General features: G+C 35.1%; 2 protein-coding genes across 2 annotated transcripts; both read left to right on the plus strand.

Moving 5' to 3' along the window:
* The first annotated feature begins 2,441 nt into the window (after positions 1 to 2,441).
* Positions 2,442 to 6,642, plus strand: LOC145097908 (putative F-box protein At2g02030). Its single transcript, XM_079035570.1, has 3 exons — positions 2,442 to 3,265; positions 3,571 to 4,844; positions 5,294 to 6,642. The coding sequence occupies exons 2-3, from the start codon at positions 3,578 to 3,580 to the stop codon at positions 5,389 to 5,391; spliced, it is 1,365 nt and encodes a 454-aa protein (XP_078891696.1). The 5' UTR covers positions 2,442 to 3,265; positions 3,571 to 3,577; the 3' UTR covers positions 5,392 to 6,642.
* A 94-nt stretch (positions 6,643 to 6,736) lies between these two features.
* Positions 6,737 to 9,102, plus strand: LOC145097909 (uncharacterized). The gene is made up of 3 exons (XM_079035571.1): positions 6,737 to 6,964; positions 7,914 to 8,225; positions 8,314 to 9,102. The coding sequence occupies exons 2-3, from the start codon at positions 8,019 to 8,021 to the stop codon at positions 8,941 to 8,943; spliced, it is 837 nt and encodes a 278-aa protein (XP_078891697.1). The 5' UTR covers positions 6,737 to 6,964; positions 7,914 to 8,018; the 3' UTR covers positions 8,944 to 9,102.
* Positions 9,103 to 15,686: the final 6,584 nt, after the last annotated feature.

Consider the following 15,686-nt stretch of genomic DNA (forward strand, 5'->3'; position numbering starts at 1 on the left):
ATTGTTTGTATAACACTAAAAATGTATAGCAAAACTATAAGGCGCGACACTATGATGCTCCGTCTTCTCAAAACCTGTAAATGTGTACCTGTCTACTGGTTTCCTGAGAATACAAGTGGTTTTGAAAGTGTATCAACATTTAAGTTGGTGAGTTCATAAGCATTTTATATGAAAAGGTATGTTCTTTGTTCCTTGAAAATGTTAGTGTGTTCCTCCATAAAATCAGATATTTTCTGTTGTAAATGTATCGTAGTTTTAAAACCCTAAGACCAAAACATGTAAATGTTATTGTACTTTGAAACAGTATGATGTAGTTTTAATCCACATAAAACCATAAAATGAATGTTTCCTAAAATGTAAGTTTCTATGTTAGAAAATAGTGTATTGTACTTGTATGTAGTAGTATGACCCATACCTGTTTCTCCTATGATTAGTTAGTGTATACAAGTTATATATAATCAAGATCGAATGGACAGTCGATTGTGTGGTTCTTCCCTAAGCCCATAACCAAATAAGGAACAGGAAATGAGGCGGAAATCACACATTCCACTGCCAAACTCTGATGTATAAACTAAGAAATCATAGAATTAGCAAATAAGGGTCCTTTATGTCTTACTAGTTCGAATGTATGTTCATGGATTCAGCAGTTGTGCTGTAAAGTCTTGTATTGTAGTTTTATTATTAAATAAAACTATGTACCATTGTTTATGTATTCATACACTAATCGTATTGCTAATACCAAATTGTGAGTTATTATAACCATGCTTGATGACCTAACATGGTCTGATACGACGTTCTACAGGCGTCGGAATCGTTATGACATTTGTCACCCCAGAACTTCTGTTCCAACTATAGCTAACAGTCAGAGCGCGGGATTGTCAGTCCTGTATAGATCTATACACAAATTCACGCTCTCCCTCCATGAGATTCTGGTTATAAAATCAGGGCTTTTGTTGGCACTTAGATAAGTATATGAAGGTATGTCTCACAAAGCTATATTGACGGTTACGTGTAGAATAATGAAAAGCCATTTATTAAAGATAAATCGTTTGTATTACTCTTTTCATAGTGAAAACCTTGTATGTATGTTCCATAAACTATACCTATTATAGTTTATATGTTTGTTCTTGTATTGTTATCTGACTTAGTAAAATAGTATGTAAGTTTCCTAAACTATACCTATTATAGTTTATATGTATGTTTTGTATGTAATGAAAACCTTTGTAACGTATCATTTTGTATAAACAGTAATGAAATCAGGGGCGGAGCTAGGATTTTGGAATGACGGGGGCAAGATAAGCTTCTTGATTTTTTGTTAGGAGAGAACCCGTCTAGTTGGTGTGCAATTTTTTGAGTTTATTCAATAAATATTCATTCATAATATTGCATAAAGTAATAAAAAGTTAAACAAATAGCACACGAATGAAGTAAACAAATATTTATAAATCAATAGAAGAGTAACCACCAAACAATTTACGGATGACCGGATCAAATCTTTATAAACTTAGGTTAAATATACAAGTAAAAATAATTAACAAATATTTAAAAATAATTAACAGTTAATATGAAATGACAATTCAATGTTAGTAAAGCACATCATTTAGCAGCACCACATAAAGGCTAAGGTGCTGTTTGTTTTTTGGAAAAAAAAACCTCTTCAAACATCTTATTGTTGCGCGTCACAGCACACGTGCAACACATTTCATATTGCAGTTGTTTGTTTTTTAGAAGTCTTCTGAGTCAAAAACCTCTGTGCGTGCTCTGTTTGGCGCAGCACTTGTACTGCCTCTTCTAACATCTTCTTCTTCTTTTTTTATTGTTGAAAATTTTGATTATATGTTGTTAAAATTTTATTTCATATTTTTTTCGTTTATTCTTATTGAATTTATTTTTCGTTTTTTATATTCAATAATGGTAATTTCTTGATGAAATATCATTATTTTTTACTAAAATATCTTTATTTTTTGTTGAAATATCATTCTTTTTTACTGAAATATCATTAATTTTTACCGAAATGTAATACATTATTAAATTTTACGTATTAAAAAGCTATTTTCGGTTTATAAAATTAGTTTATTTTAATTTTTTAATATCTGCAGCAGTATGCAGATGTTAAAAAAACAAACACGTTTCTTATTACAGTCTGCAGCCGTTTGGTCCACCTTTTCTACCGCAGAGGTTTGCAAAGGTGGTCCGCAAACTTCATGAATTTTTGCTTCGGAAAATCAAACAGCACCTAAGGCTATTCCTATATGTCTATATCTAAGTGCAGAAAATTAAGAACAAGAAATAAAAAATAAAGTTTATAAAAGGACAATCTGAATTCCAAATTCTAGTTACTACTTGCACAGAAAAAAGAACCAAAAATTATGCTTGCTTTTGAACCTTCTTCTTTAAGCTTTGAGCCATGTTATCAAGTTATATTCCCGTTTTCTAATCCAAATTTATGAGGGACGCTTTCCTATTTTGCATTTTGACATATACTCCTATTATTCAAAGACAAAATCTTGGAGGACATCTAATATATGATATGTGTGGATTTGGATATGAAAATGATCGATTGCATTTTTTGTAAATATTTGATCGAGTTGTTTACTGGGAACGGACATGTGGCGAGATGTTGGGATTTGACTGGAAGAATGAGATTATGGGATTTCAGACACTTCCAGTTGGTGGTGCTTTCTCGAAGGTAAATGGAGAGTTGTGCTATGTCAAAGGCTATTATTGTCATTCTGTAGGAATGTGTGTATAATGTATTGGACGTTTATGGTGGAGAAGATTATTTTTGATGTTCCTTTTGATGATGTTGAGATGGTTGATTGCATGGTTTCTTTATGATATTTCTTGATGCTGTTGTTTTTTGACATATATATATACTTGTTCATTAATCCTTATATTAGCCGACATATTATTAGAGAAATTGTTGTGTATATTCAAGATAAAGATTTGAATTTCCTTGTACTTATCTAATCTCTGATTTATCGTGATATCTTATGCCTTCTTGTATGTGGAATGTAATATGATATACGGAATTATACCAATCTTTACACTTCCTATAATTCTGTAAAACAGGGAAGGGGAATATTGGATATACATTGAAGATTACGAAAAACTATTATAAATAATTTAATTATTGCATTGTGCAAAAACAGTTGCGAAAGGTAACGAGCAAACCCCTCCTCCTCTTCCTCTCTCTCTCTCCCTCACAGAGGTTTTCAGAGCGATCTCCGTTTTCGAGGTTTTACAGCGATTCGCGTTTTCATCTGTAAGTTTTCTTCAACGTCTTTACGATTATATTAAAACAATACGAAAGTTTCTCTGATTGCTTGTATCTGTAGATTCTGTATCACATGGATTTGCTAGGGTTTTGCTTTTGACGATGAAATCAAATCCTCTGTTTTCGTTCTTCTCTTTGATTTATTGATTTCCGTAGAATTTGTTCTCAATTCTCGATGAATAAACAACCATTTTTTTCATTATAAGTATGTAATGTATGGTGTTTGATAAATAACTGGTGTTTTCGATTTCTTATTCACTCATTGTCCAATTTTTTCTCCTTCAAATCGATAGGTTTTTGATGATGAAGAAGTTTCAGGAGGAAGTTCACAGTGATGATGGATCTTACGAATTGATCGACTTTAATGATTATGCTGGGGACATGGAACATCTGAATACTACAACAAACGATCACTCGGGGTTCCAAGATTCAAGCAATAAAGATGATGGCAATGATGAAGAAGAAGATGATAATGAAGGAGAAGAAGAAGTATCTAGCATGGATTTTGCTGATAGTAGGAAAATTACGGTAATACCCCTGTCCACGGATTATGATGAAGACACACCGATAAAAGAAGTAGCAAAAACCTACATCCTCCAATACCTTCCCGCCAAATCATTAGCCAGGTGTCGTCTTGTCTCTAAAGAATGGGATTCATGGATATCAAGCCCATTCTTCAAACACTCCCAAAGTCAACATTTTAGTCAAACTTCAGGCTTTTTTCGAGATGAAGATAAAACTACTACTCACTTCATCTCTCTTGACTACTTCTCTTATGGGGTTCCTTACCCTTGTTTATCTTTCCTCCCAAAAAAAGCTTTCATAAAAAGCTCATGCAACGGGTTGCTTCTTTGCCAATCTTTTGAAGATGATCAAAATTACGTTTGTAACCCTGCAAACAAACAGTGGATTGAGCTTCCAAAATATAGTTTCTACCATGGAAAAGAACCAAAAAGTGTGCTCGCCTTTGAACCTTCTTCTTTAGAGTTTGAGCCATATTATCAAGTTATATGTCCATTCTCTATACCAGGTGAGGAACCCATTTTATATTTTGACATATATGATTCAAAGACAAAATCATGGAGGATTTGTGATGAGATATGTACGGATTTGAATGAATCTGATATAAAAACCGATGGCATTTTCGTAAATGGAGTTGTTTACTGGGAAACGACAGGTGGCAAGTTGTTAGCCTTTGATATGAAGAACGAGATCTACGGTATTCAAACACTCCCTGTATTTGGTGGCGTATTGTCGAAGGTGCATGGAGAGATATGTTATGTAAAAGGGTATTATCTTTATTCCAACAAAGAGTTCGTATTGAATGTTCATCATGGTGGTGGTTTAATGTCATTGAAAAACACAATCACTTTTGGTGTTCCTTGTGATGATGTTATTGTTGAAAGTGGTAATAAGAAGGTGGTTAAATGCGAAATTTTGGGTAATTCATGTGATGATGTCGTTGCTGTGATTTTGAAGAGGTCTCAATGGCACGGAAGTCTTTTTGCCTATCATGTCAAAGATGGAAGGGTCGAGGGCCCGTGGTTTCTCCAACGGTATTTTAAAAGTAAGTTGTTTCCTTACGTCAATAGTCTTGTCTCCTTAGCTGCCCGATAACATTTCATTATTGTTTATAAAACATTGTTTTTTTTTTCTTTTGCAAGTTCTTCCCCTAATTACTTATTAAGGGTTTTTTGAGATGTTTGCGTTCTTTTCTAATGGCATTGTAGTTTCTTGAGATATTTAATATATTGTTTTTTTGGGATTAATAATGATATATTACAAGGTTTAGTTGACTCGGTGTTGTGACCTTATTCGACAAAGTCAAAAGTGAAATCAATTATACAATGTTTTATATTTATATGTTTAGAATGGATCTTTTGTTATACTCGTTAGACATTTAGGTAAATATTTAGCCCTTTTTGAGTTTTTTCTTAATTAGGTTTAAAATAGAAGTACTCCTGATTTTAAATTTTTTTATATTTATATAACTTTTTTTTTTGTGTGTGTGGACAGAAGGATCGATTTGTCACAAATATCAATTATTTGAATCCAAGATGTCACAAGGATCGATTAGTCTTCATGGCTACAACCAGAAGTTAGGAATGCAGTAATTAATTGGATGTTGTTTATTTAATTGATTAACAGGGAATCTTGAGATTTGGGGCGACTTTGAATTAGAAAAGAACATGAGTTTGCATGTGATATAAAGCAGTGATGGAAGCCCAAGATCTAAATCAGAGTCTAGTTTTTGAAGCCCGAGGCTGGAAGCCAGAGTCTAGTTTTTTGTTTCAACCTGGGCTTTTAACGGTCCATTTCGAGTCATAAATACACAGAAGCCGGTTTATGATTGACTCATTCTCTTCATCTGGTCCTGCACTAATATATATTGACAACTATATGAAAATTGCTCAGTCCGTCACTATCATTCTAGTTAAATCAAATACAACCCCCTCTCTCTCTAAAAGAAGTGCAGGTTCCTTGAAATCCGATTACAAGTAATGAAAATGGTGTTAGTGGCTGATTGGGGAGATGGTAGTGTGGTGGCCTAGCAAAGATGACAATGCGGGGATAAATTAATCCTTACACAAAACTAGGGCTTACACATATCTGGTTTAGAATCATTTGTACATATCTTCATCAAACTCTTTCCATAAATTAGACGTTTGTTGTGACAGATAGTTGTGTCAGAGACGGTAGGGTGGAAGGATCGTTGTACGATCTTAAGATCCTACAAAAGGATCGTTGTACGATCTTAAGATCCCAAACTTATGTTCGATCTTGCTACAAACTAATTATATTGAGTTTTGTATCATTTTTGGCTTATAGGATCACATTTAAATAATTTGTTGATTTTATAAGGATTTTGAAAATTCATGTCTACTAATCATCAGGGACGGCCCTTTTGGGGTTCAAAAGGTGCAGCTCAACAGGTCCTATAGTATTTAGAGGAGCCACAAGTTTTAGGGTAATACTTCCTCCGTCCCAAAATTATTGTCCACAGACAAAAACACACGGATTAAGGAAGCATTAATTACCACTAATTTTATACAATAAAATGACAATTTTGTCCTTACTTTGCATTTAATGTTCCATTAAATGCTTAGTTGGTTAAGTAATAATAAGGGGGTATTTTGGTAAAAATGTTATTTATTTTTAGAAATAAACTATTATTTTGGGACAAACAAAAAATGAAAGATGGACTATAATTTTGGGACGAATGGAGCATATAACTAAATGTTGAATCTACTGTGACCGACATAGTGAGACGATTCAATAGTTCCCTCTCTCGGTTCTAGTTTTCTTAATCATATGCAATCAATTCGCAAAAATGACGAGACTTAGGCCTTGTTTTTTTTTTTTTTTTATAAAAGTCTCTTTGAGCACTTATCACTTCCGGCGGTAAACATTCTCAAAAAAAAATTGTTTTTTGGAAGACAAAATACCCTAGAAAGACTTTTTGACCACTTTTCCCAGAAGACCTAAAAATAACACTTCGGGCGGCTAGACATCTTCTAATCCACGCTTTTTCAGAGACGCTCCATCCTCGCCGCATTGCTGCTATCGTTGCTATCGACGCATCGCTGCTATCGCGGCCGGTGTGGCTCGCTGGCTGTCACTCATCGTCGAATTTGCTTTGTTGTCGCTCACGCCGCCGCCTCCTTCGCTGCACTCCAACTTCTGTCGGTATGTTCTTTCCCTTCTCTTTTAATCATCATTTTTTCCAAATCTTTCCACAGTTTTGTTTTTCTTCTTTGTCGATCAACCTTCTTTGTTGTCCCTGTCCTCGATTTTATGTTCTGAATATAGGTATTAACAGGTTTTACATATTGATTTCACTTTCTCTTTCGATTATAGTTTTTTCCCCAAAACCGAATTGCTACTTATGTGTTTTTGTAATTATGAACATGGGATTAACAATATCTTCAAAATTCAAAATCAGATTGCTCTTTGGTATTAACAAATTTTACATATTCCTTTAACTCTACATTATGAAATCATACAAATCCTTGTTACAAGTCCTGTTGAGTGTTCTTTAGTCATTGGTGTTCGCTTGTTTATTCCTGCTAAGTGTCTTTTTGAGTAGCTTTAAACAGAAAAATTGAGCATTGGGTTTATCTAACATAGCAATGCAATAAATGTATGCTTCTTAGTAGTTTTCTTATGAGATTTATATCTTCTTTGTGGTATGATTTTTGAATTCATAACTCTATTTTTTTTATGAACAATGATGTTTTCTACGGGTGGTGTTCATTTTGGCCAATAATCTTTTTGATTCTTTCCTAAAAACTGCCCATTTTGCCCTTATAAGTTACCATTTTAACTCATTGCCCAATTTAACCAACTACCCATTTTTCCACCCCTAAGCATCTTCTTCTTCTCCCACTTATCTTTTCTCATAAACAACATGAATAACTAATTTTATAGTTATCTAGAGACCTTAGACCTTAGTAGCTAGAAATTGTTACATCTATAGATTTCATATGTTAGAATTTGTTTCATATTAGTGAATTTACTAGTGTTTGAAATAGTAAACTTTCATGAAATAGATTTTAAATTTAAGATAATGCACAATTAGTTATGCATTTTCTTAATAATGTCCATGAATATGAATTTTTGAAGTTATTCTATGTAGCTTGTCTAAATGGGAGACAAACTGCAATGGTCGAACGAGCAACTAAAATGTTTATTAGATACGTGCATCGAAGAGGTCATCAAAATTGGTAGAAAATGAGGTAGCATGCATAAGGATTCATGGGTTACGTTAGGGACAACTCTAAAAGAAAAGTTTGACATGGATACTACACAAAAACAATTGAAAATTGCTTTTGATAATCTAAAAGCTAAATACATATGGTGGAAATATTTGAGAAACAAGTTAGGGAATTTACACAATGCTCAAAAAAATTCATTTGCCTTAGTGAACACAAAATGGGAAGAATTCAAGGTGTGTCTACATATTTTAATTTTTTTAGTTTATGTCCAATTTTAGTAATGATGTCAAAATACTTATAATTACTATTAACCTGGTTTAGGGTCATCCAAAGGCAGGATCATTGAGGACACACCCATTGCCTTATCCCAACCTTTGTGCATCTTTGTTTGATGGAAGTAGTACCAGTGGTAGCATTAAATGGACCACTACTCAAACGACACCCACAGATACATCATCTTCTTCTCATTGTGTCCAAAGACTTCTGATCGATGGCAACCCTTTTAATGGCCTAGAAGTTGATGATGGCGCTTCCAATGACACTAGTGATTGGGCTTCTATTGATCGAGCTCATGGTGCTTCTACTGATAGGCTCGGTAAAAGGGCTAAAACCACTGATGCTTCTACTGATAGGCCCGATAAAAGGGCTAAAACCACTTATGCTTCTAATGATGCTATTAAAACCTTTGTTAGTCTTGATGAGTTGAGTCTTGATATGCAAAAAGCTCTGCAACATTTGGTGAATAGCAAGGAAGGGACAACAGTAGAAGAATGTTATGAGAGGTTGAAGTTAGTTGGATTAGACCCAATGGATCCTATATTTTTGGCAGCCTTTCACCTTTTTGGAATGTCCATGAATATGAGAGAGGCATGGATGACATTGTCACCGATACCAGAGGTCTTAAAAGGGTGGATAAAGATGACTGGCACCATATTAGGGATGTTTAAGTAGTCTTTATGTTTATGTTTTTTCTTTCATGTTGAAAAATTATGTGTTTCTTGAACTTATGTTTTTTTGCTATCATTTGAATGATTTTGTACTTATTTGACACAAATATTGCTAGTATTGGGATTATATGCTTATTTCAAACAAAATGTGTGCTTTGAATATGATACAAATGCTTATGTTTTTTGCTTTGGCATATTGGGATTTAACAAGTGTTGATGGTTTAACAGGTTCACAATGGATTATGATAAAAAGTTATGATTGTTATGTATTTGTATCTTCGTTTTTTTTGGAGAAGAGGTTTGAAAAGAATGTGAGATAATACCTCAAAAACGTCTGGGCATCAATTCACATTAGATTTATTACAAGGAACTAATAATCAATGCATTGATCTCTTATGTATGTCACATGATTCTTATGTTCGGATTTGCACACATTTTAGAGTAAAAAGTTCGTTAAAGGATAGTAAACATATATCGGTTAAAGAGAAGATAACGATGTTCTTGAGGATGATTGGTCACAATCAGCGTTATGTAATCATCAAACGTAGATTTCAATACTCAAAAAAAACGATTCATAAGTATTTTTATGAAGTATTGGATAAAATGATGATGTTCGCAAAGGATATAATAGTACCAACTTCCTTTAATCCAAATCCAAACATTCCGGGACATAATAGGAGGTTACAAAGGATTTTAAAGGAGCGGTTGGTGCACTTGATACAACTTTGGTACATGCTATTGTCCCTCTCGACAAACAACATTTGTATAGAGGAAGGAGAAAAGGCCATTGTTATCAAAATATATTGGCAATATGCGACTTCAACATGATCTTTACATTTGTCGTGGCTGGTTGGGAAGGGATAATGTAACAATTGGTAAAAATAGGAACGATCGTACGATGCTATGTTTTGATTATTAAGCAATATGAGTATTTTATCAAGAATGGTTGAAGGAATTTAACCTCTTTTATTTAAATAAGTTATTATGAAATATAAAACAAGTAACTATTGATAAATTTCGTTATGATGTATGACTACGAACCATCACCGGTTTGTGAAATTAGCATATAACATCATTTAAACGCAACAAACTTAATTTTTGTATCAACATGTCTCTAGTTGATAAGTAAGTTAGGTTCTATGTAAAACGTTTGCTTAATAGATGTGGAGGATCTAAATTTGACAAATATACGAACCAAAGTGACAAAACGTGTTTAACGATATGGTTAACCGGTTAAATGTCACGAAATTATACATTGGTCAATAAATTTTATATTTAAATAAATAAAAATATAAAATGAATTATTATAAGGTATAATTAGAATGTATTTAAGTGTTTTTGAATAAAAAGAATAAAACATAAACATTAAAGTTCAAATACACAAAAACTACATTGTTATTTTATACTAAGTATACATGTATGTATTTGTACATATGTATTATTATCTAGTGAATGACTAGTTATGGGTCATGATTTAAGTGACTTCATGTAAGGAATATGATTTCTAAATCAATTAAGATAAGAGAATTGGTGGAGATATGTGCCAACTTAACTAATAAGTGCTTAATCACTTAAGACATTTTACTAAGAATGCTTATTAATCCCTCTTCTAATTTTCGAGATTAAGACCTTCCCTCTCCTTAACTAGAACTCCTAACTAACTAAATAACTAGTAGTTAGTTAGTTAACTAACTCTATCTCTAAGTAACCACCCAAGCAAGTGGCTAGACAAGATCACATCACTTAAACTCACGTCCCATCACAAGCTAGTCTAGGTTTTGTCCCCTTATCCTCTTCCACCATTTCCTCCTTCATAATCACGAAATTTCCTCATCTTTTTACCCTAAATTCACCAGCCAATACTCCAGGGAATTACTCTCAACCTTCATCTCATTTTCAGCCACAAGAACTTCCTTCCAAAGCCATCAAAACCATGAACTAAAGGGCTATTGTCCCTTTTGTGTTTCAGCCACCATTTCACCCATCTACACCTTCCTTTTGCTTGATATTTTTACCACCAAATACCCTTGGAATTTAATTGTTATGATACTCATAATTATTGATTCAAAACAGTGAGTAAACTACCTTTTTTCTTACTCTTTTGCTGTGAAGTTTTCGTGACAGCAACATAGCCAAAACAGTGGTTGTTTTGGAGCATCAAACCAACAACCAAAAGTTCTTCATCTTAAACCTTCCATTCTTCAAGTATTCACATAATGTGAGTTCATACCCCTATATTTTCATGTTTTCTTCAAGTTTTAAGGGAGGGAATACAAGTTAGAACACTAAACATAACTTAAATTTAAATGACAGCTTTCTACAGAAAAGTTGAGTCCTGTTCACGGACTGTTTTGACCATATTAAACTTAATATATTTCAAAAATGTACAATATTCAAATAGTTCAAGTTTATAAATTTCTAAGGACTACTCGCACGCGTTCATACGATTTTTCTACAATTTATGGCGATTTTTATAAAACTGCCTGTCATTTCAGAAGTGATTTCGGACCAGTCTGTGAATATGCTCATTTTCACACTAGTTTGAGACCACTAAAAATCATAATAAAAATTAGGAACAAAGTAGACTCATTTTATAAACTCTCAGAGGTGACGGATTCAGTTTTTGACTTACGATGATTTTTCTATGATTTTTCTAAAAACAGGGACAGTAAAGGGTAAAACTGTCAAAAGTGGTTTATAGATTTATTAACACCTTCTAACATTTTTGAGCAATGTTTATACATTAAGGAAGTTAAAAACACAATCATTTAAATGTGTTTAATTACAATTTTTACAAAAGTGATAAGTACAAAAAGGTCTTTAGTATCAAACTTAAGGATTATTTCATGCAAAGTTTCTAATAAAAACGTAAGAATATGAACAACAATTACGAAACATACCAAATCATCTTTTAAAATTTATACATATATATAACCATTTGCATATATATGTTTTGTTTACAAACTTGTCTTCTACATCAAAAATATACATATATAGTTTACGAAACTCTACTCCATTTGTATCCTGTTGAGCAAAGGGTTAAATATTGTCAAATGCATATCTAAAGATTTCATGTCGTTTTTCATAGCTATCCCAGTCTTAGGGGATGATTATTTATACAAACATTTTCAACACAAAAACACGTAAACTCGTTGAACAAATTTAGTGAGTTTTGTCTTCACGGTACCTTATAAAGTGCACACGAAAGTCCTGTTAAATATATGTAGCACCCGATTCCTGGTACGTAAATGTTATTTGAGTATTTCCTTTCTTTTAGCCTTGGACTCGGCGAGTCATAGGTCCGACTCGCCGAGTGGATGCGGGACCCGGGACACGTTTAAGTTGGCGACTCGGCGAGTCATAGTTGTTGGATGAAACCCTAAGTTTCACGGGTTTGCACCCTATTTAAAGGACTTATCAGCCCCAAGTCGGCCCCCATTGACCCTTAAAGCCCTGTATCTCTCGTTCTAAGCTATTCTTTGAGAGTTTGAGGTTAGTGTGTGTGTTTTTGAAGGTTTGGAAGGAGGAAGGAAGTAGATCCAGAAGAAGGGAAGCCATCCAGGCATTATTTGTGTTCTTCCAGCAGTTCCTTTGAGGTATAACCCGTTTTCCCCTTGATTCTATGCTTAAAACTTCATTTGGGTCCTTCTTGGTCAAATCCCCAAGCTTGTATGTGCATTGTATGTCGTAATAAGATGTTTGGCCTCTGGATCTAGGCAAGATTGAGCTCCAGGAGCTCAGATCTGTTAGCTTTATGGCCCCATGTTGCTTGTTAGCCCTAGATCTACCCTTTTGAGACATTTTGAGCCCTAAAATCCATATTGGTGAATATCTACACGTAAAGTTGGAAACTTTACGTGTGATTCGTGTCCTAGAAGTCCAGATCTGTGAATGGCATGGACTGGAATCGAGAAAATCTGTGTATTTAGTGGATGCATGGCAACGACTCGGCGAGTCGTTCATATGACTCGGCGAGTCTGTTCGCGAGTCTCCGAGTTTGTCCCCTTTTCGTAGTGTCGAGTGAGCAGTGAGTCACGGGGTGTGACTCAGTGAGTCGGAAGCTTAACTCCTCTATAGAGGTACTCGGCGAGTCAATGCCCTGACTCGGCGAGTTCAAGGCAATCTCCTTAGATCAAGAACAGACTCGGCGAGTTGTTCATACAACTCGGCGAGCCTCAGCATAAGTGTTCTTCGGATGAAGATGGACTCGACGAGTTGTTCATACAACTCGGCGAGTCTTAGCATCAGTGTTCATCGGATGAAGATGAACTCGACGAGTTGTTCATACAACTCGGCGAGTAGGATGAAGGACTTGAATATTGGTTAAGAAGGTAAACCCGTCGAGTCGTCGCCTAACTCGACGGGTAGGATCGGGATTCAGGGCGGTCGTTTGGATAGGGACTCGGCGAGTTGGAAAGCCAACTCGGCGAGTCGGGTAAACTGAAAGTTGACTCTGACTTTGACTTAGGGCATGGTCAGGGGTAAAATGGTCTTTTTACCCAAAGGTCAGTGCGCAGTGTTTGATTGGGTATATTGTGGGAATTGCAGTCGGAGGATTTCCGGAGCAGCGGCAGTAGCAGTAGTAGGCAGTCAGTTCCCGATCAGATCAGCAGCTACTTCGAGGTGAGTTACCTTCCAGTAGCGGTGGGTCTAAGGCCACAACGCCGACCCACCAGTAGGAGACGTATGGTAGATGATTGTCTTTGTGATATCATCTAGGTTTACTACTACCTGATATGTTATATGCTAGCATGATACGTTGTATGTGATAGTAGTCGAGTTCGGTTGTTAGGACCGAAGGGTAGTCAGACACCCTAGATACGTCTGACAGTATATGATGATATGTTTGCATGCTGGCTTGTTATGTTATATGCGATAGAGGTAGTATGAGGGGACCAGTCCCTGTGGTCGGTTGTTAGGACCGACGGGTAGTCAGCACCCCAGAATGGCTTGACATGGGTAGTCAGCACCCCAGAATGGCTTGACACGGGTAGGACGGCACCCCAGAACGGCCGTACCGGGTAGTCAGGCACCCCAGAATAGCCTGGCAGTATGTATGGTACGTGTTTGTATGGTATGTGGTACGACGGGGGAACTCACTAAGCTTTGTGCTTACAGTCTTCAGTTTTGGTTTCAGGTACCTCCTCAGCTAGGGGAAAGGAGCCGGCGCGGTAGCAGCATGTCACACACACACACTCTCCGGTTTCCGCATTTACGAGCTTCACTGGGATTTGTACTTTGATATTTTGATTGAATGTATGAATTGGCTTTTAGACATGGTTCACTTGTGTTATGATTTGATCAGACAATGTTTTTAGCTTTTAATATTTTCTAAAGTAATGTTTTTTAAAACAAAATTTTTGGTCATGAAAATTGGGTCGTTACAATATAACCAGAGTCTCTTGTAGGGAGAGTGTGATAGTTGTGTATAGATCTATACTGGGACCGACAATCCCACACCTTAGCTGCTTGCAACAGCTAGACCGGCAGGTCTAGGGGTGACAAATGTCATAACGAAATCGACACCTGAAGAACGTTGCGAACAAGACAGTCTGGGTCAATCAAGCATGGTTATAAGATAAAAATTAAAACTCACGTAAAACAATAATGACACTTTTAGTTTACGCAAAGACAGTCTTCAAACAGTTTTATATACAAACAAAACTGCATAACATCATTTTAATTAGGAAAATTACTTATACGCTTCGGTCTTGGTTCATTTAAGGCCACATCTCATTTTAGGGAAAATATAGGATTTTCCGGAAAACAAACATTACTACATTTCATAGAAAAGGTTTACAAATATACATACAAATGCTTATGAACTCACCAACTTAAATGTTAATACTCTCTTTTCAAATAACTTGTATTCTCAGGAAATCAGTAAATCAGGTAACAACTGGCTTTGAGGATGGGACGCTTAGGCGTCTAAACAAATCTTTTGACAACATATTGTAATTGATATTTTGAAACATGTAATACGTACAAATGATGTAACTTTTTCAATTATATATATGTTGGATGTATTTGCTTTGAACATTTATACTCAATTGTTATGATACACTACATGATAGTCACCCGCCCCTGGATGCTTCCGCCATCCTAGTTTGGGTGTGTGACAGATAGAACATGATTCTAGAATATCATTTGAAGCTTTAGCAGATCGAGATGCATCATTCCCATTTCCACCGCCAAGTTTGTTTACATTTTCATTTTAATATTTCTACCTTTTTAAAAAAATTAATTATTTCCTTATATCTACAAATAAGTGTTATCTTTATGATGTTGCGTATACACACACCCGATGATTTATGGCTCCTTATCATAATCTGCGGTATTAGCTTGGATATTTTCATCGAAGACGTGCATTAACCAACAAAGAAAAATTTAATCACTCACATGCAAAACTTAGAAATGTCATTGAGCGTGTTTTGGTGTATTGAAAGCACGTTTCCCTATATTGAAGAGAATGGCTCCATTTCCATTGGTTACACAAAGAAACATCGTCATGTTTTGCGCTTCATAATTATATACGAAAAGAGGGATTGAGTGATGAGTAATTTTCTCAATATAATCAAGTTGATGTATCACTTCAAAGCAACAGTGTACAAAATGATGATGATGATGAGGAGGAGGAGGAGGAGGATGAGGTACAATCACATGGATGTGCAAGAGATCGGGAATATATGGTTCATCTACGAGATCAAATTGTTGACCGGTTAATGCGAAATGTAGAACGAATAATTT

Source organism: Lactuca serriola, chromosome 4 (assembly GCF_051521515.1).
Source record: "Lactuca serriola cultivar US96UC23 chromosome 4, Lser_US96UC23_V15, whole genome shotgun sequence".
NCBI lineage: Eukaryota > Viridiplantae > Streptophyta > Magnoliopsida > Asterales > Asteraceae > Lactuca > Lactuca serriola.